Below are 21229 nucleotides of genomic sequence, written 5' to 3'. Positions count from 1 at the left end.
TGTATGAGATGAATTATGTAATACTGATTAAATAATATGTAAATGAGAAATAAAGGCATTTAGCAGTAAATATGATGTTGCTCCTAGGGAAAAAAGTGGGTGGAAACAGTAATTTAAGAACTATGCCTGTGCTAGTGAAATCTGATAGCAAAGGACCCAGACCATGATGCCTGTTTGAGTAGGAGAAAATGTAACATGATGAAAAGCTGAGGAGAAGAAACGAAAATGAAAATGACGAGGGGAGTGAGAGAACAGTTTGTCAATATTGGGAGGAGAAACACAATGGAATGGGGATTCATGTTCTTAGAATGGTGAGGTAAGACTGTAGCTTTAGACAGAAGAAGGGAGGAGACAGAGCAGAGGTGGTCAGTTTCAGAGATGGGGGCTACAATGTTTATTGAGATCTTTTTTGTGTGATGGCTTCTGACCCTGATTATAATATACTGACAACATTTACTAAGAATGACTGTTTAGGCTGTGAAGGACAAAGATTTGAGACTACAGACTAATTGACTAACAAATATATATATTGTTGATGATGATTTAACAATCAATGATAAATTTTACTTGTTTTCTAGTGGTATTTCAGATTTGAGAGGACATATATTTAAACATTTAAATCTAAAGGGCTTTTATGCAGGTGTTCAGGAATTGATGAATTATAAACATTTTGAAGGAAGGTCTTTTTTTAGGTTCTGGGGTACATGTGCAGGTCATGGAAGATTGTTGCATAGGTACATTCATGGCAAGGTGGTGTGTTGCCCCCATCCCCCCATCACCTATAACTGACATTTCTCCCCACGTTATCCCTCCTACCTTCCCTCCCACTATTCCCCCCAGCACCCACAATGGACCTCAGTGTGTGATGCTCCCATCTCTGTGTCCACATGTTCTCATTGTTCAACATCCACCTATGAGTGAGAACATGTGGTGTTTGATTTTCTGTTCTTGTGTCAGTTTTTTGAGAATGATGGTTTCCAGGTTCATCCATGTCCCAACAAAGGACACAAACTCATCATTTTTTATAGCTGCATAGTATTCCATGGTGTATATGTGCTACATTTTCTTTGTCCATTCTATCATCAATGGGCATTTGGGTTGGTTTCAGGTCTTTGCTATTGTACACAGGGCTGCAATGAACACATGTGTGCATGTGTCTTTATAATAGAATGATTTCTAGTCCTTTAGGTATACACCGAGTAATGAGATTGCTGGGTCAAGTGGAATTTCTATTTCTAGATCCTTGAGGAATTGCCACACTGTCTTCCACAATGGTTGAACTAATTTACACTCCCATCAACAGTGTGAAAGCATTCCTATTTCTCCACATCCTCTCCAGCATCTGTTGTCTCCTGATTTTTTAATGATCGCCATTCTAACTGATGTGAGGTGGTATCTCAATGTGGTTTTGGTTTGCATTTCTCTAATGCCCAGTGATGATGAGCATTTTTCATGTTTCTTGGCCTCACATATATCTCCTTTTGAAATGTATCTGTTCATATCCTTTGCCCACTGTTGGATGGGTTTGTTGGTTTTTTTCCTGTAAATCTGTTTTAGTTCTTTGTAGATTCTGGGTATTAGCCCTTTGTCAGATGGGTGGACTGTGGATATCGCTCTGGTTCTGTGTCTCACTCAGTGGGAGCTGCACTCCAGAGAAGCTTCCTTTCAACCATCCTGGTCTCCCCTAAGGAAGATCTTTTTAACTTATCCTAGTGTTTGTAAAGAATGAAAATTAAATGAAGGAAAGGTCAGGATGAATTAGTGGGTTCTGTGAGGTGGAAGTCGACCTGGGTATGTAACCTACAAAATCCATGTCTCTCCAGGCCTATGCACTTCTTCGTGCACAGATGATCAGGGTTGAGTATATGAAGCTGCATCCAGTTATCCATGAGGAAGAAAAACAACATTTAGAGAGACTGTGCAAGGAACACCAAGAGATATTTTCACAACTCCAGAGAAGTTGCATCAACATGCATCAAAAGAAGCAGCACTTGAAAGAAATGTATCGGGAACTAATGGAAATGTGTCATAAACCAGATGTGGAGCTGCTCCAGGTAAGAACTGAGGATGTCCCTTGAGACACTTCATATTAGCTGACATTTACATCTTTGCTTTTCATTGGGTACCAAAGACATACTTCATCTCCTGCATTGATGGTGATAGACATTCCCACCTAGTTATAGAGATAAACTACAACTCCTAACCTAATCATAGAAACAAAGCTTTATGGAGCTGTGCAGATAGATTTCCACAGAACATTTTCCACCTCAAGCTTTCTTCTCCAGTTCATTTCATTAAAACTCTGGAAGAGAAAACATTCATGTGAAAATAATATTTTTGTCTATGTTGGATGATACATAGAAATTATGAAGAAACTAACATTTCCTTCTTCCTTTTTTCGGGCAGTCCTAGGTTTGAAATGCCCTTGACTTGAGCCACATTACCCCTCAGGAACTAGCCCTGAAAAAGACCACATTGTAGACAGCTGCAGCAATGCACAGTCACTACTCAACCTTTCTCTCTCACTCAGATCCAGGGTCCTGAATTTATCAGAAACAGATTCTGTCAATTGGTCTTACTGGTATTAATGTGAGAAATGAGAATACATTTTAAAAGACCTGCAGTGATAGTATGTAGTACTTCGAAAGTTTTCAAAACCTAAAGACTAGACAGGTAGAATCTAACAACTTGTGTGTTCATTTGCTTCCTTCTTTTGAGACAGAGTGTTGTTCTGTCACCCAGTCTGAGTGCAGTGGCCTAATCTCAACTCACTGCAACTTCTACCTCCTGTGTTCAAGCAATTCTCCTGCCACACCCTCCCCAGTAGCTGGGACTACAGGCATGCACCATGACACCCAGTTAATTTTTTTTTTATTTTTATCAGAGATGAGGTTTTGCCATGTTGGCCAGGCTAGTCAGGATCTCCTGTCCTCAGGTGATCCATTCACCTTGGCCTCCCAAAGCGTTGGAAATACAGATATGAGCCACTACACCCAGCCAGAATAACAACTTTCTAAAGAAGTATCTTTTTTCTCTCTCTCTTTACAGGATTTGGGAGACATCATGGCAAGGTATGTTTTTGGTCATCATTGCAGGCCGAAGCACAAGGTGTGTTATGAAAAACATCAAGCTGTTTTCAACAAAGTGAAAACATAATTTGTTAACATAATGTGTCAGTGTGATTGTGTGTGTATGTGTGTGTACTCAGGTGTTCGTGTGTTATGTTGAATATGTTTTCTTATGCCCTGTATCAGATTTTAATCTTTTCTTACTTTCCCAAGTGACTCAGGGGGTAATGTTTTGAAGAGTTCAATGCAGAAGTTACTAGAATATAGTTGCCTAATTTTAAGATTCAGAATCATAATTAGAAACAAACTATTTGGTGGCAGATAGAGAGAGAGGCAATTATCTTTCAGTGGTAGTAGGTTAGAAATGGAGCGAATCCTTAGAAAGATTCCCTAAGAGAGCCATAAACCCATCCTAGGATTGTGGAGTTACATGACAATATCAGAAGTGCGTTTGAATGAAGGATTTCCTGTTGGAATCTATTTCTTAAACACAGACACCAGAAAGGTTAACCAACTGCACCTGCTTCCTTGCAGGAGCGAGTCCGTGCTGCTGCACATGCCCCAGCCTGTGAATCCAGAGTTAACTGCAGGGCCCATCACTGGACTGGTGCACAGGCTCAACCGCTTCCGAGGTGAGTGTCGCCGTCTTGCTGGGATCAATATGTAATGTCTTCAAGTATGGTTTCTATGGGCAGTTTTCCTAGTGTAATGGTATTTCATCTGGAAGAAACTAGTTTGTGAATAAGTCTTTATATTTATAGTTTCACTATCATCAGACAGACTAAAAGCTGGTAAAATGTAATAAGAATCAGCCATATAACATATTACTTAGAAAAACATAAAACATGCAGAATGGCTCCTTAGGACTTAGAAACATTCTCTGACAAAATTTCATGTATACAAGTATTACATGAGGTATACAGAACTGAGTTAATTCAGGACATTTCAACTTCAAATTAAGTGCTGTTAATGATTGTGATTTGGTGACAGTGTTTTTTTTTTTTTTTTTAAGTAAATTTCAGGTGCATTTGTAAGTTTCATAGCATTTGTAATTTTAATCATGTGCATTTTAATCAACCAAAACACCCCCTATGAGTAACTTAAATAGCAATGCAAATCTGAGAATCTGCAAACAATAGGAAAGTGATTTGGTGGTTGATGAGCCCTTAGATAGAACTCCAGGACAGATCATGATCAATCAGGCAGGTAAAAGAAGTCTGTGCTGAAATCCAGCATGAAAGTCAAATAATTCCTGCAAGGAATCTGCACTTTCCAGAAGATGGATTCAGATTTTCTCTTTAAGTATGAATTTGCTTACTTAAGTGGCAGATCATATTTCTGGCAAAGTGATAATTGATTTAGGTGTAAGAATGGCTCCCCACCTCGTCTCCTGTCCCCAGCCTCCTGCTCTTCCCTGACAGGGAAGAGGAAATGCACATATATTTTATTGCCATGGACTTGGATGCAGTGCAAGAGCTTCCAGTTTTTCCGTTGTTATAAGAAGTAGCTGACTAGACTTAGGCATGACAAGCCTCCCCTTATATTTTTGAGTTTATAGAAACTGTGGTCCTTGTAGTTTAGCCATGTACTTATGCAGGTATCCTAACACCCTCTGATTCCAACATTTTTCCAGACAAAAGTTGCCTTTTAATCTTGACCTGTGGTTTCTAGTGAGAGTCTCTTTCTTATCTGAACCTAAGAATGTAGAAGCTGCTTTTCGCTGGAACATTCTCTTTTTTCTACAGTGGAAATTTCCTTCAATTATGAAGTAAGCAATCACAATATCAGCCTGTTTGAGGATGTGAGAAGTTGGATGTGTAGACCTGAACGGGAAGGTGGATCTGTGAATTCTGACAGACCTGACTATTTTGCTGCATGGGGAGCCCAGGGCTTCTCCTCTGGGAAACACTATTGGGAGCTGGATGTGGACGACTCTTGGGACTGGGCTCTGGGTGTCTGTAAGGACTCCCAGATAAGGAAGAATGGCACCATGATTACATCTGTGGACATATTTCTTCTTTTATGTGTGAAGGTGAATCATCATTTCCGTCTCTTGACCAGCTCTCCAATGTTTGCTCACTATGTAGAGAAACCTCTGGGCCGGGTTGGTGTGTTTCTGGATTTTGAAAGTGGAAGTCTGAGTTTTTTGAATGTAGCCAAGAATTCCCTCATATGGCGTTACCCGGCTGGCTCCTTAAATTTCCCTGTCAGGCCTGTCTTTTACACTGGCCACAGATGATTAAGATAAAGAAAGCTGACTGTTTGGGAACTGCATGTACAAGGGAGTCCTTCACTGTTCAAGCAAAGGAACCATACTGTTCGGGCTTTTATTCTGTTTTAGTGTCACTTTATTACAGTTAAATAAAAAATATGTAAAATGCAAAATATTTTTGTATGCTTTTCTACAATTAAAATAATCTCTAATGGCCCATTACCTAAAGTGTATATTGTGATTTTCAACTGCTTTGTGAATTTATTGGATGGAATTCTGGAAATACGTGGGTGTGTGATTCCAGCTGAATGATCTCAGGCAGGAACATAATTTGCACATCATGGACAGACAGGATTTTGTACAATGCATTTGCAAGTGTGGGAGCTCCCTCCTATTGATACAATAAAGTCTGCACCTCATCACTTTAGGGGGAACATTTATTTTACACCTAAATTGTCACTGAATCTTTGGGCAAAAATGAGGATTTAACAGGCATGTGTCCTATGGTGACAAAAACACATTCTGAGAAATGCATTATTAAGTGTTTTTTATCACTGTGTGAACATCAGAGTGAACTTACAAAAACCTAGATAGAACAGCCATCTGCAGACATGGGCTAAATGGTGCAGCCTGAGGAGCATTGCTTCTCTGAGAACTTGCCAGCAATGCCTGAGCTAGAACCCAAAAGGTTTAACCCACATTGACTTCTGTAGCTGTTTAAAAAAGCAAACAGCATCACCCAGGGGAAAATAGACAGAGGAGCAGACTGTCTGCTTTAAAATGTGTTTATACTTAAAATTCACACAGATTGTGAATTCTCACTGATAACCTAGACCTGAGACATCATCATCACCTTATGTTACAGTGGGAACACATTAGTGTCAGGAAAAAAGAAAACAAGACAAAACAAGCAAAACCCAGTTCTGATAAAAACCCAGATTCTAGTGAGTCAATTGAGTCTGTCTACCTACCACATGGTCATTTTCATGATCACCAATTAAATAATGGCAACAGATGTTCCACTCCCAGTCTAGCAGATGATCCTGACTGATGTCTGGGGTTCCTCAGTTGGGGCTGTTACCTCGAATATATTCAAAGGGCCTCTTCATGTAGCCACTTGGGCTTGCTCACAGCATGGTAGTTACCGTTCCACAGTGAAGATTCCCACAGAGTCAGGAGAAGTGTTATTATGCTAGAGTAAAACATCAGCTATAGTCACAACACTACACAAAGTAAAGGGACTAGAACATTCAACAGTAGCAGTCTTGAAGTTACATCATAGGAAGAGAATGTGGGATGGAATGTATCTTTAAGAAGTGGACATTGAGGATCTACATCCAGAGACTGTGGTCCTATAAAACATGAGCTCTAAGAAGCCCCTTAGATCTGCCCCAGATTCGTGTAAAAGGGCAATTGACAACTGAGACCAAAAAAGAATTAAATATTCTTTTGGAATTTTTTTTCAAGATTTAGTATCAACTGGACAATCATTATGAAAACAACATGGCAAAACCATTGAGGAAGATGCACAAGATACTGAAGTAGAGGGAGTGAAGGATGATCCATCTCCTTCAAGATGACCAGAGACAGACCCACTAACTCTAGGACAGTGAGATGAAAAAGGTCAGTGCACCCTTGGCAGGAACCCCTCTGATGTCTCTAAGTGGCTGGAAACTATTAATGTAGGCCTTCTGAGTGCCTTGTACTTTTCAAGATTTCTTGATGATAAGAGCCACTAACCAGATTTCATAATACATAGAATACCTTCAGCATAGAGGGTGAGAAAGTCTTTCCTTCAAAAGCCAGAAGTTCAGAAACTTGTAGCCACAGCATCCAATGGACCTTACTGTAAGTGTGGACTAAAGAGAGAGAAGCATTGGCTTTAACCTCAGATAAACGCTGTTCCATTCTCACTGCCCTGTGACTCCCATACTCACAAGGGAAGGTGAGGTTAGGTGCTGTGGCTATTCCTTCTTCTGGACTGTAGAAATTTTTGATGCTGACTCAGAGATATGTTCTCTGTTTATTAAAATCTAATGCCTATTAACATTCTGCTGTGAAGGAGATAGGCTGTGTCCTGTCACAGGCCTCTCACCCTGTGCCCATATGTTCCACTCCTCTGGCCCTTCGTGATCCATGATGCCTGCCAGAATCACTGAGATTCTTCTCCACCTCCATCAGTCCTCTGGCCCAGGTCTCAGAACACAGGTCCCTGTCTATCCATTTCTCATTATCTGCCCTTGTCCTTCAAATTCTCAACATAAGAAAAGTTGGTCATCAAAATATCCTGGAATGGGAAACAAGGGTTTCCTCTTTGGCCTGAGACCCAGCAATGCAGATGCAGGATTCAAAGGTAGGAGGAGGAAGCAAAAGTGGATGCCCTTGAAACTACTCAGTCACATCCTTGTGACATCTGAAAAGGTAAAAGGTATTTGGGGTTAAACAATTGGAACGGAGGAAGAGGACAGTCACGTTCAGGTGTATATGGAGAAAGAGAGATTCTGTCAGTGCCTTACACAAAGTACAACTCTCTTACTTTAATGGGATGTACCCATGCATGTGTCAGAAAAGTAATCCTAGGTGAGAAAAAGCAAAGTCATAGTGAAGAAGGGATCCAGATAAAGAAGGGAACAGGCAACATTTCCTGCACATTTCAAAATGATCATTTCCCGGAATTAGCATGAAGTGTCTGTTGTATATCAGTATCCAAAGTGAAAAAGACAGCTGAGAGTAATATGGTGTCATGGTTTAGAGCCATGGTTTAATGTCTTGAAGTTAAACTGCCTCACTTTGATTCCCACACCCACTGCTTATAAGCCTCATTCCCAGAACAAAGTGCCTTTCTCAAAGCAATGTGTGTGGATGTGGACTCCATGGGTGTGTTATGCATATATTTACATAATATAGTGTTGATATATACACAGTAATTGTGTGTATACACACACACACACACACACACACACACACACACACACAATCCTGTACCTATATAAAATAATTGGATCAGTACCTTGCAAAATGTTTAAAATTTACTTAAACAGCTATAAGACAGAGAAACTGTAAAGGTAGTTCAGCCAAAAAAAAAAAAAGCAAATAAATGGGAATAAAAGAAATAACAGAAACTTATGAGGAGGCAAGGAAAAAAAGAGCAAATCATTGAGAGAGAACCCAAATTTAAGATAGCAGTAAGTGAAAGTGCCAGAAAAAGCATTTTAAAACCCAAAGAACTATAAATCGTTCTACTATAAAGACACATGCACATGTGTATTAATTGCTGCCCTGTGTACAATAGCAAAGACCTGGAACCAACCCAAATGCTCATCAATGATAGACTGGACAAAGAAAATGTGGCACATATGCACCATGGAATACCACACTGCCATGAAAAACAATGAGTTCATGTCCTTTGTAGGGACTTGGATGAATCTAGAAACCATCATTCTTAGCAAATTGACACAAGAACAGAAAACGAAACACCACATGTTCTCACTCACAGGCGGATGTTTAACAATGCAAACATGTAACTCAGGGAGAGGAGCATCACACACTGGGGGCAGGTGGGGGAGGCTAGGGGAGGGACAGCAGGGGGTAGGGAGTGTGGGGAGGGATAACATGGGGAGAAATGCCACATATAGTATGCACCTATGCAACAACCCTGCATGATCTGCACATGGACCCTAGAACCTAAAGTACAATTTAAAAAAATTAAAAAATTTAACAAAGTTCTTTAAAACTTCTAACATTTGCATTAGAAGATTGATTAGAGAAAGGACACATTTGCATATCACTGGGACGGAGGTTTCATTGGTTCTCACACTCAGGGTTCTAAGATGCCATGATCGTGACATGCAGCAGTCACAGATCTCAAGGATCACTGGAGCTCTCCAACCTGCCTCAAAAGAAAGCAGAAAATGCTGAAGGTCTCGGCTAAGGGATTCACAATCTAGGACTTGGGCTTTAGCCTGTGAATCACCTTCCTGTATGTTGTCCTCAATTTGTAGAGTTGTGACACAATGCTACTTTTCAGCTCCCAGAACATCTCAAATGACACCACAGGCTGCTCCCCTAGGCTCCTAAGCCTTGCTGTGTCTCCTAGTCTTAGTTTGGAGAGTCATGGTGGTTCTCAGTCACCCTCAGAGTATGTGAGGCAGACACCCCAGCCAGTTTATAGTGGAGCCACAGAAAAATGGGAGACTTAATGAGGCTGTGTGAGGACACTGGGAATATGAAGTATAAAGGACTGAACCCATATGTTCTGGCTTCAACATTTTTCCCAATCACCCAGGTGTGCACCCACTCAGGACTCAACTTTCCTTTTGTTCAGTGATGCCTGTCAAATAAGCTTTAAATAAACTTCCATAGATTAGGGAGATCTGGCTCTTAGCTTAACAGGTTCAATGAAGGACTTCACATGACTGATTATCTGTGAGAAATGAACCCTGATTTCCTGGGGTTGAGAATATTATAGATTTTATAATGTCTTCACATTTCAGTCCACATTTATTTTATGAATATGCTCCAAAATTTTATTTGCTTTCTTTTTTTTTGAAGACGTGTTCATATTTCAGTCCACCTTTATTCTGCAAACTATGCTGAAAATTATTTTACTACTTTCTAACTCTCTCTCTCTCTCTCTCTTTTGAGACATGGGTATCTCATTTTACAATAAAAATCTGCATTCTCTATCTACTAGATTATTCTTTCAAATGTAAATAGATTTTGTACTATCCATTCCATAAGTAATTTATACTGCCTTTTACTTTGTAATTTACTATATACATTGGTTTATTACACTTTGTGTTTCTATAACAGAATTCCTGAGGTTAGGTATTTTGTAATAGAAAGAAGTCAATGCCCACAATCCTGGCTACTGAAAGTCTAAGATTGGGCAGATGGACCTGGTGAGGGACTCTGATAGAGTTCATTTATTCCAGGAAGTGGAGAAGAAGCAGGCAGGTTCAAAGACATTACGTGGTGAGAGAGAAAGCAACAGAGAGAAACCAGGAAGACAGATTTTTTTTAAAACAACTTGCTCTCTCAGAAACATAATCATTCCTGCTGAAGCTAAACTTCACAACCCCATCTCACCCCAAAAACATGAAGGCATTCCCATGACCCAAACACCTTGGAGTAGGCCCTACCTCTCCACACTGACAAACTGGAGATCAGTTTCAACATGGGATTTCACAGAAAGGAGCCAAACCATCGAACATATGATAGTTTAAGTGATGGTAGCCTCCTCATTTTAAGTTTTATTTTCTCCTTCCCTATCACTTTATCTTTTTTTAATAAACTGAAGATCCAGGAAAAGTTTCAAAATCAGCACTATGAAATAAAATTTTGTTGTAATTATTTAAAACCTAAACATAATGATATTTTCTTAGACTGTGAATCTGGCATTCAATCTATTTCTTGATTTTGTTGGCATTTGTCACTTAGAATTTTCATTCATTATGTTCTTGGAAACTTCAATGCAATATTTCTTTATATTAGATCTTTTATTTGTTCATATATTTGTTAGCTGCACATGTAGTATTTATTATGTTCTAAGAATTGCATTAGAAAGTGAGAATATAGTGGCAAATAAGACCAATTCTGGCCTTACCATTTTAGAATGTACAATTTCATAGTAATATCTACAAATTGAATGAGAATTTGTTGGATATTATGAGGAGCTAGCATAATATTCTTAGAGTGTGTAATAATAACTGTCTGGTCTACAGATGGTGGGAGGAATTTCCTAAAATGCTTTTGTTTGAGGTTTTCTGAAAAGTAATGAATGATTAGGATTTAGAGACATAATCAGCCAGATACTTGGATCTACCCATCTAGATCAGACTTCAAGAGAAAACTAAGAGCTCTAATGAGTTCAGTAACTGAGATATTCAGCACTGTATTCTTCTACCCCAACTTAGTTTAAATAGGTGAGTAAAACACATTGTTTACAATATGAATGCCTTGGATAAATTATGTGAAATGCCAGAAACAAGACACAAAGAACCACATATTGTATCATTTGATTTGCACAAAATGTCTACAATGCACAAATCCATAAAGATCTTAGGTATATATACTTATTTGTAGCTCTAACTCTCACTATGCATATAAAAATAGAGACAATTATAAACAAGAGACAAGAATAACACAGAAGAGAGAATTCTCAGATTTTTCTCAAGAACAAAAACAAAGGTTCTCTAATAACAATTATATATATGGACTGCAATTCTTTCTTTTTCAGATATGGTTGAGCTTCCTTGAAGAGACTACCTAGTTAAGTGTGTTGATTAATGCCCTGCAATGGAGATTGTATTGCTTAGGTAGAGTATCTTTAAGGTCCCATGTAATTGTTTTAAAAGGTATAAACCTTAAAAACTATTTTGAGTTTGTTTCATTTTGTCTTTTAGCCACTCAATAATAAATTTTCTGTGTATTCTTTTCCCAGTGTCGTAGAGACTAGAAGCCCAGAACATCTATTTCTTCATAATTCCTGTCAGCAGAATTTTAGATTGTATTCCACAAATACAAGGCATTAACAAAAGCATTGGAGGGGATAACAGAAGCAAGTATCACTCCTGTTCACGTGGGTGCAGCAGAGAATCACATGGGACAGGACATGCATATGACAGACATAAGGTTTTGCTAGTGACTGTGGACATTGTCTATCAAAATACTCCCACTGGTGCTGCAGAAGTCTGAGAAAATCAATGACTACTTCCCATGTTAACTAAACAATTTTGATCTTCTAGAAGTCACTGGCAGATTTCCTTGGCTTTTTCTTCCTCAGCTTTTCTATAAAACAGCTGTTTTATAAGAGCTGTTTCTAAATTCCTTTATTAAATATCTTTCTGTTTGCTACAGCTACAGTGCTTTCTGTCTTCATGGTCATAGCAAGACTTGTTGAGAAAAAATGTGCAAATGACATACCAATAATACAACATGTTTATAAACAGCAACTTTTAATATAATATGCTATATTTTAATTTCTTATTGGTATCACCATTGATGCCATGCTCTACTTCACATGTCAAAAATATTTTAAATTGGCTATAAATATATATGCTTATATTTAATCTGTGAGAAAAAAAATGAAATCATTAGCTTAAGAGCATGAATTATTGTCACTTCTAGGAATCACTTAAGGAATAACCGTAATAGATTGTTGTAATAATTATGTTTTTTTAATTCACAGGTAGCCTTACTGAAGCATATTCTGACTTTTATTTTCAATGGGCTAAACAAACAAAATTTTATGTCTTGATTTTCTCACTTTCAGTTTGTAATACATATTTAATTTCCATAGTCACTGGGTAACTATAACATGGAAAACACAATATTTCTAAAATTAGCTATTTGTGTTTAATATCATTCATTAAATAAAATGTAGTTTTTAAAAGAATTGCCTCTGATGGCAGTGGTGGTCTATCTGGAGCAGCCTCTGTGGGGGTGCCAGCTGCAGTGGGGGAGGCACAGCCAGGGCTGCACACTCCATGGAGCCAGCGGGAGCCAGGAACAGGTGGGAAGCCTGCCCCCTGCTGAGTTGGTGAGGCAGAAGAGCTAGGCTCAGGGACACAGCTGCAGCTATGCAGCTGCAGCTCCAGACTCAGGATCCCTGCACTCTTGGGGACCAGGAAGCGCCAAGTGGCTCAGATGTCTCTGTTCTTACTCCCTGGACTCTGCCTTTCCCTTGGCACCTGCAATAATTTTGGAGGAAAGCTGTGGTCAAGCCCGAGTGCTGTTGCAACCCAGCCAGTTGTGCACATACTAAAGACAGCACTGACAATATCCCCCACCACTGCCTTGGTGTCTTCCAGATTTGGGGTGCCAAGGAGCACAGGAGGGAGACTGGAAGGGGCTAATGGCAGCTTGGCACAGGGTTGCAAGTTCTCCTCTGTGAAAACAGAGTGGTTGAGTTGTACTGAATGCAGATGGTGGCAGGCAGACAGGTTCTTGGGCACAAAGGGTGGGTCCCTGTTGAAACTCAACCTTCAAGCCAGGGATGGGTTACCAGTTCCAGGTGGAGTCTGTGGCTTGAAGTGAGAACTTATGGTGCTTTTTTTGGCTCATCCACGGCCACCTATTGATCAATCAGCACTCAATTCCTCCCTTCTGAGCATATAAAAACCCCAGACTCAGCCAGACTCACACAGACATCGGCACTACCAGCTGCAAGAAAGAGCTACTCACTTTGGATCTCTGGTGAGCTGTTTTGTTGCTCAGTGAAGCTTCTCTCTGTCATGCTCACCTTCCAGTTTTCCACTCATTCTACTTGGACGTTGAACAAAAACTCAGGACCTGCCAAATGATGGGACTGAAAGAGCTATAACACAAACGGGGATGAAACATGGCCCCTACTCATCACTAAAAGGAGAGAAGAGAGAAGAGCAGTGGCCCTTTTGGAAGCCTAGATCTAGGTGCTCCCCAAGCCAGGGCTGACACTCTTTGAGGCTCTGCAGTGTCTGGTGTCTCCAAGCTGCCTGGCACCCACAGTGGAAGCTAATTTTAACACACCTGATCCAGCCACGGCCTCACTGGGTGCCAGCACCTGTGCCAGGGCCTAGAGCTGCCCACTCTGCCACAGTTGGCACACCTGGCTGTGAGCAGTGGCCAGAACCCACACTGGCTTACACACACCTCACTGCTCTATGCCTTGCTCACTCTTGGCAGGCACAGAATCTGAGCTGCTAGCATGAGCCAAGCACAGCCTGCTGGGCCTAGTGGATGGAACCAGCCCCGTGACCTGAAAAGAGCTCAAGCAAAGATGCTACCAGCCACAGATGGAAAGGTGGCTGGTTCTGAGCTGGAAAAGTGACACCCTAAGGATCCTGTGACCCTTCCATCATATTTTCTACTTTGAACTCAAGAAAAAATATGTAAAATTAAAAGTCCAGTATTAAAGGTAACTGATTCCATATTTCTGTTAATATCTACAACTGTTATTTAAAATCTGTTCTAAATTTTTAAATTATACCTTGACATTGTTCAATTTTATGTTTATAATTAGGATATGCTTTAAATTATTTACTTTGGCTTTCAAGGAAATTTAAATATTACACAGAAATGTGACACTAATAAAAAACAAATATGCTTTCAGAGTAGTTTGATTATTTAGGACACAGGACTATTTAATTATTCTAGTCTCCTAGATAGCAGCTCAATATATTTTTCATACTTTACTGCACCATTCTGTGATACATAAAATGTAAAACTAAAGATATATATTAAATTGTACTTGAGACTATTTTATTTCATTTGATGCATTAATAAAAATTCAGGTTAGCGTATACATGACTATTTTAAGCAACATGAATATGTTTCCATTGTTAATGTTTTTGCAATATAATACATAAGGTGTATAGTTCTCTATGTGAACAGATATAAGTTCAATGTGAGCATTAAATGTCAAATTGTATTTTATTTAACTCATATAATTAAATTTCATGGTAAGGTGTTGAGGTATTATCTGATGATATTAAAATAAATATTAAAATGTTAATGAAACAATTTTCTTTGAAAAGTGTTTAAATAATTTTTTAAAATAGCATGCTCTTCTTGTCTGTAAATGCTATGGAATTTAAAGTTATCTTTTTATGTCTAAATGTTCAAAGACCCTCAAATTAACAACCAATTTAAAATTTGTAGTTTTCTTGAAGGTTTTAGTAGCAGGCAACTTTTATAAAATGCAGAATGTGAATTGAAGATTTATGTGTCTGTAAAACTCATTATGGAAATAGGTTCATAGTGTTCCATCAGAAAACAGCACCTGCTTTTGTTTAAGTTCTATTTTGTGAGAAAACAAATTTAATCTATTGCAGAACTAATCCAGTTACATGCATTTTGTGAAATATAATACATAAAAACAAATTATGGAAAATTTTGACTCAGATATTCCTGTTTCTGTAAAGCTTTGCCTTTCATTCTCAACCAAATATGTTGCTGATATCATGCTTATCAAAAAACATAATGTTTCATGAAGTTTGTATCTTAAAAAGAAACTTTACAATTGTTATTTTTTTTACTTTTATTTTGAAAAACATTTTATAAACTTAAGGAGATGATAATCTGAATGTAATTTACAGGATAATGCACCACATTAAAAGTAGAGGGAAGAAAGTGAAAAATATATTCAATAAACCAACTTGCAATTCTGGATTGTTCCTAAATATAGTAAGCTTTTGTAGCCAAATAAAAATTGATGGACATAACTTTTTTTTAAATCAAACCCTACTCTATATAGACATCTGAGGTTTTAGAGACTAGAGAAAACCATATATAACAGACAGAATTTTAAAGAATAAATGAGACATTCTCTTTGCGTGGCCTGAGCTATATTTAGTGTTTAAAATATGCATATGTAATATTTTCTATTAAATTATTAATTTGCACATAGACATATACATTATACAAAAATAGGTTCAAGTTTGATTTGATAATCAAATGTTTTTCTCAATTTAAATGAAGGACTTTTTAGGGCTAGAATAATATTTTAGATTAAATCATTGATATCTTTCTAATGACAACATGTCATAGTGGTTCATTTTTAGCGTTTTGCAAACATGTTCTTTTAAAATTTTCCAAATGCACATATGAAGTAGAGATTACAATGAACCTCCATGCAACAATTTCCCAACTATCAGCGCTTTCTTCTGTAGTAACAGATGATCTACTAATCTCATCTTAACATCTATATTAGCTTTGACATTCATTCTGAAACCACAATGTGGGATAAAGTTTCCATCTCAGTTTTGAAGCAGATGTTGGAGAAAAGCATGGCCAAACCACAATGAAACTCTTCAAGTTTCTCTGCAAAATGGTACAAATCAATTTTTCTTACTTTTTTTGGCCAAAGCCGGTTGCCAAAGGTGGCCAGGTTCAGCTCAGTTGGCGTGGAAGTCTTCTCCCTCAGTGAAGCACTGCAAGTCCTGTGGCAATGGTTGGGATGTATTAATTATTTTCCAGGGAGCATAGTGAATAAATTATAAATTTGTCAGTCGACTTGAACAAGAGCAACATTATTTTTTGGAGTCTTCCTATCCAAGGATATAGCATTTATTTTCAATTTGTTCAAATCCACTTTGTGTGTCTTGGGAAGTTTTCTTACTTATGTAGCAAAACAACAACAACAACAATAACAACAACAAAAATGCTTTTGTTACATATACTGTTTAGATAACTTCTCCTTATTATTATTATTATTATTATTATTATTTTGTTTTTTTGAGACAGAGTTTCACTCTTGTTACCCAGGCTAGAGTGCAATGGCATGACCTCGACTCACTGAAACCTCTGCCTCCTGGGTTTAAGTAATTCTCCTGCCTCAGCCTCCCGAGTAGCTGGGACTACAGGCTGTGCCACCATGCCCAGCTAATTTTTGTATTTTTAGTAGAGATGGGTTTTTACCATGTTGACCAGGATGATCTTGATCTCTTGACCTCGTGATCCACCCGCCTCAGCCTCCCAAAGTGCTGGGATTATAGGCATGAGCCACTGCACCTGGCCTCCTTTTTATTATGTCAGATAGAACTTATGATTGTCTTTTGAATTTAAACCATTTTTATTTTATTGTTTTTATTAACTTTTTAATTGCAGCAGATTTTTTTATAAACAACAAGCAGTATGAGAGGCAATATAAAATGTGCAAATAAGTAAATATGTGTTCATGTTCTTAAGCAGCTCATAATTACAAAAGACATAAGATATATCTAGTTAGTGACACTTTTAATACTACTTAAAATAGTAGGTAACAAATATATAAAATGGTTTGACTATGAATGTGATTGATTTAGACATATGTTCCTCTGTGGAGCAATGTATTTAATTGAGCTAAGTAGATTAACAGTGTGTGGCTCTTTATTATTCCCCAAATACCTCTCATGAACTACAAAATAGTATTCAATAATATAAATACATATGTGAGAAAACATTTTTCTGACCAGTGGCATACTTACAGAGTTTTAAATAAATATGGGATATATTCAGGATGCTGTGGAACAATAAAAATTTGATTAAATTATTTTGTCATCGAGGCTAAAGTTTAGTGCTAAATATTTTATTTTAAATTATCTGAAGATAAGAATTTAATAATATTGGACACTGTTAGAGTAGATCTCAATCATTGGCACTAAAATACTTACCGCTGTCTGCTGAACTCTGAAATCTTACCAGTATTACTTTTCTTGTAAGGTACAGCTTAGGGAAGATTGGCCCCATTGCCATGCAAAGAGAGGTAAAGTGAGATTCTACTCAAAGCAACCTTGAATTTGAAACTGGGTCTTCCACTGTTTCAAAGCTGAACTGTAGGTCCAAATGTGTACATATTTGGACATCATTATCTTCATCAGAATCCTCAGGTATGTGTCCTCAAGGGCTTGTGTGTCGGCAGTACTCAGCATAAAGTTATTTCTCATTATGGCAAATTATAATTAATTTGCCAGTATATAATTCATTATCAAGATAAAGTTATTTATCATTATGGCAAGGACAAATTTAGAAGACTTACTAAATTTACTTCTTTGTTTCCCCAGCTGGAAACAGTCAATAGCTACTGATATCACCAGTGTGATACCTTGGCTGAATACCTTGGCTGTGTTAACTGCTTTGACTCAACATGCAGCAGAGGTATTGGTGTACTGCACCTCGAGATGCTGAAATATGGCTGAAGTTCAGGGTCACTGGCCCAGGCCATCCACTGAGGTCATCCCATGCGGCATCAGCCACTGGTTCCGATGAACCCACCATCACTACACTTCTCATCAATCACCAGTCACTAGACTGAGAATTGTGTGAAAGCTGGGATCCTATTTTACTCACCTCTGTGATCACGGTTCTTAGCTAAGGGCCCAGCACAGAGAGGCCTCTCAGCAGTGTTCATCCATGACTGAATAAAATTGATCAGAAACCTCCGACTCTTTCACCTACATTTCTGTTCCCTATGTCTTGTAAGGATGCTCTTTCTCTCAGAATGCTGCAAATCCCCTTCCCTAAAGAGGCGCCTGCCCTACACCATCGTGGCCCCAGGATCCTCTCCTGTGGGAGCTTGAAGGAAGACAAGCCTGTTCTGAATTTTTTTTTTTTGTTTTTGTTGGTGGAGTGTCGCTCTAGTTACCCAGGCTGGAGTGCAATGGCATGATCTCAGCTCACTGCAACCTCTGCCTCCTGGGTTCAAGCAATTCTCCTGCCTCAGCCTCCCGAGTAGCTGGGACTACAGGCGCACACCACAATACCCAGCTAATTTTTTTGTATTTTCAGTAGAAATGGTCTACCATTTCATGTTGACCAGGATAGTCTCAATCTCTTGATCTTGTGATCCACCCACCTCGGCCTCACAAAGTGCTCAGATTATAGGCGTGAGCCACTGCACCCAGCCAATCTGAAAATGTTCTCTTACACCTCCCCCTGTCATTAGGAGCAATGTCCTCTGACATACCCTCCCATCTTCCAGGCTGCCACAACACCTCAGTTGGGTAGAACTACCGTATCTTGTTGAAATGATCTGTGTGTGTTCTTCCACTCACTGGCTTGTGTTTTTTTAGAGACATTAAATACCTGAATCACAAGTGCTTAGCCAATATAAAGAAAAGTAAATAATAAATATTTATGGGAAACTTCCCTCAACTGAAGATGCAGAAGAATAGTATAAGTATCACTGTTTCATATACAAGCAAGGGACACTTACTCTGGCACCTGACCCAGGACAGAGCTGTTTGATTAAGAATGAACATCTCCAACCTTTCTCCAAGCACGGTTATTCCCTCTAACCCACACTGACCTGAAGAGCATCCACTGCTACGGCAGCCCCGAGGTCGAGGCTCCTGGGTCTCGGGTGGGGGCTCACGGTCACATCCTCCCGCTCCTGGAGTTGAAGCTGCCCCTCACTATAAACCAGCTCTGATCTACCCTATGCCTCTCTGGCCAGAGGCAGGAGATTCCCGTGGAGTAAGTTTCCCAGTCCCCACTGCTCAGCTCATGCTGCTCCTTGAGAATTTAAATGATTACAGGCAGTGCCCATTTCCCTTCAGGCTTCTGTCCCAGTTTTCCCTTATTCTCCCATTCTTTGGTTTTCATCTACCAATGGCTTGTCCTTTGGGGATTATTCTCATCCCCTAAAGCTGCTGAGTTTCTTTATTCCACCTGTTCCCTGATCTCTGGGATTCCAGTGTGTAGACTCAGCTCAGCCTTCTGCAGGAGACACACAGAGTCAGGTCTCAGCTGAAGGTCCCAGGCAGTATTGAAAACCATCTCAATTCCTCAGAGATGCAGAGAAAACAGAGCAGGAAGTGACCTCGGAGAGGTACAAAAAGCACCTACCTTGCCGATGAGGAACCTGAAGCCCAGAAAGACTGAGACTCTCCCAGGCTCCCTCCCTCACCACTTGGTGGCAGCAGATCCCACACAAGCCTTGGCCTAAGCCTCCCTGTGCAGAGCAGGTAACTCACCCTCCAGAAGCTCACTGCTGCTTTTCAGAAACTTTAGATGAAAAACAGCAATGTCCACTGTGATAACAAAAAGAGTAAAAGCCCCTTTCTTTGGACAAACCCTTTATCACAGTTCTATAGTCCTGGTGTTTACACTCGGTCAGCTGTCATTCACTAGCTGCTAGATTGGGGCAGGGAGCACGTAGGTTTGAATAGCGTTTCACACAACCCTGCTTTCCCGGCCTGGGCTCTCAGCTCCTCCATTCTTCTTCAAAAACTTTCTTCTGCTCTAACTGCTGGAGAGTCCAGGCCCTCATGTGAGTCATTTCTCCATGAAGATCCCTGTTATTTTCTTCCTCTCCTGGAGATAGAGAGGGCAGAGATTGGTTCTGGGTCTCCACAGTCTTAGGTTTTCTCCTAAGCCAGCCAGGGCAGCTGAAAGGAATCATGACTGCGAGAGGTCAGGACAGTGAAGAGGAGCACGGGCTCACAAGGACAGCCCCTCGTGGAGATGGTCAGGACCATGACACCAGCAATATCTGACCAATTCTGCTGGGATGATGCAACAAGGATTAAGTGGAGGATGCCGCCATGAGGAGAAAGGGGAAGAACCAAAAGAGTGGGGGAAGAAGAAAAATAAAATGTTTTCAATAACGATAGAAAAATATGCAGAGCCCAGAGACAAAGCCCCCTGTCACAGAGGGTTAGTTCCAGGCTGAGGAGCCCAATCAAGAAATTCCTGCTGGACTTTGCTCAGCCCCATTTCAAAATGGTTTTGGATCAGTGACTTGGTTCCCTCCACTTTCCCTCTTTTTGAACAAGAATCACTAGCGTCGTTTCTCTGTGACTGTCCCACCAGTGCACATTGAGGACAGATAAGCTGTTTGTTCAGTTTCACAGGTCAACAGAGGTAAGGGAATTATATCAAGGATCTGTATTTGGGCCAGGCACAGTGGCTCATGCCTGTAATCCTAGCACTTTGAGAGGCCTAGGGGGATGGATCCCCTGAGGTCAGGAGTTTCAGACTAGCCTGGTTAACAGGGCAAAACCCCTTCTCTACTAAAAATACAAAACAATTAGCTGAATCCAGTGGTGCATGCCTGTAATCTCAGCTACTCAAGAGGCCGAGGCAGGAGAATCGCTTGAACCCAGGAGGCAGAAGTTGCAGTAAGCCAAGATCACACCCCTGCACTCCAGCATGGGTCACAGACCAAGACTCACTTTCAAAAACAAAAACAAAAAAGAATCCGTACTTAATGGACACCCTCAGAAGCCTCATTCACACTTGGTGTAGATGATTTCAATGAGATTTTAAACTTTTGATCAGATTAGAGCTACATGACATTTTTCACTTTGAACTAATGCATTCATGACACGAAACTTGGAAACCTTAGGTGAAAGGGTGAATGTACTTTGTATCTGTGAGGGATGTGAATGTCTGGGGAATAGAAGTTAAACTGTGATAGGTAGAATTTCTAAAATGGTCTCCAAACATGCTGTACCCTTATCTCTGGAACCTGGTAAGCTGATAAGACATT

At 39.6% G+C, this 21229-nt stretch overlaps 1 protein-coding gene and 1 long non-coding RNA gene across 2 annotated transcripts; one reads left to right on the top strand and one right to left on the bottom strand.

The window, feature by feature from the left end:
- Positions 1-1811: 1811 nt before the first annotated feature.
- On the top strand, positions 1812-5482 carry LOC141583416 (tripartite motif-containing protein 43-like). Its single transcript, XM_074392579.1, has 4 exons — positions 1812-2054; positions 3049-3071; positions 3603-3700; positions 4814-5482. The coding sequence occupies exons 1-4, from the start codon at positions 1812-1814 to the stop codon at positions 5305-5307; spliced, it is 858 nt and encodes a 285-aa protein (XP_074248680.1). The 3' UTR covers positions 5308-5482.
- A 2558-nt stretch (positions 5483-8040) lies between these two features.
- LOC141583417 (uncharacterized) lies at positions 8041-21220 on the bottom strand. Its single transcript, XR_012516053.1, has 2 exons — positions 17226-21220; positions 8041-16199 (listed from the first exon to the last, which is right to left on the bottom strand). It is a non-coding gene; the product is annotated as an uncharacterized LOC141583417 (long non-coding RNA).
- Positions 21221-21229: the final 9 nt, after the last annotated feature.

Source organism: Saimiri boliviensis, unplaced genomic scaffold, assembly GCF_048565385.1.
Source record: "Saimiri boliviensis isolate mSaiBol1 unplaced genomic scaffold, mSaiBol1.pri Scaffold_38, whole genome shotgun sequence".
Taxonomy (NCBI): domain Eukaryota; kingdom Metazoa; phylum Chordata; class Mammalia; order Primates; family Cebidae; genus Saimiri; species Saimiri boliviensis.
Note: the sequence above shows the minus strand (reverse complement) of the source record. Positions and strands in the feature narration are given on the sequence as shown.

Excerpts from the sequence above, each read along its gene's own strand:
- LOC141583416 (XM_074392579.1), top strand. The coding sequence starts at position 1,812 with ATGTCTCTCCAGGCCTATGCACTTCTTCGTGCACAGATGATCAGGGTT. Across the intron at positions 2,055-3,048 it reads CAGATGTGGAGCTGCTCCAG|GATTTGGGAGACATCATGGC; the intron begins GTAAGAACTGAG and ends CTCTCTTTACAG. Across the intron at positions 3,701-4,813 it reads CAGGCTCAACCGCTTCCGAG|TGGAAATTTCCTTCAATTAT; the intron begins GTGAGTGTCGCC and ends TTTTTTCTACAG.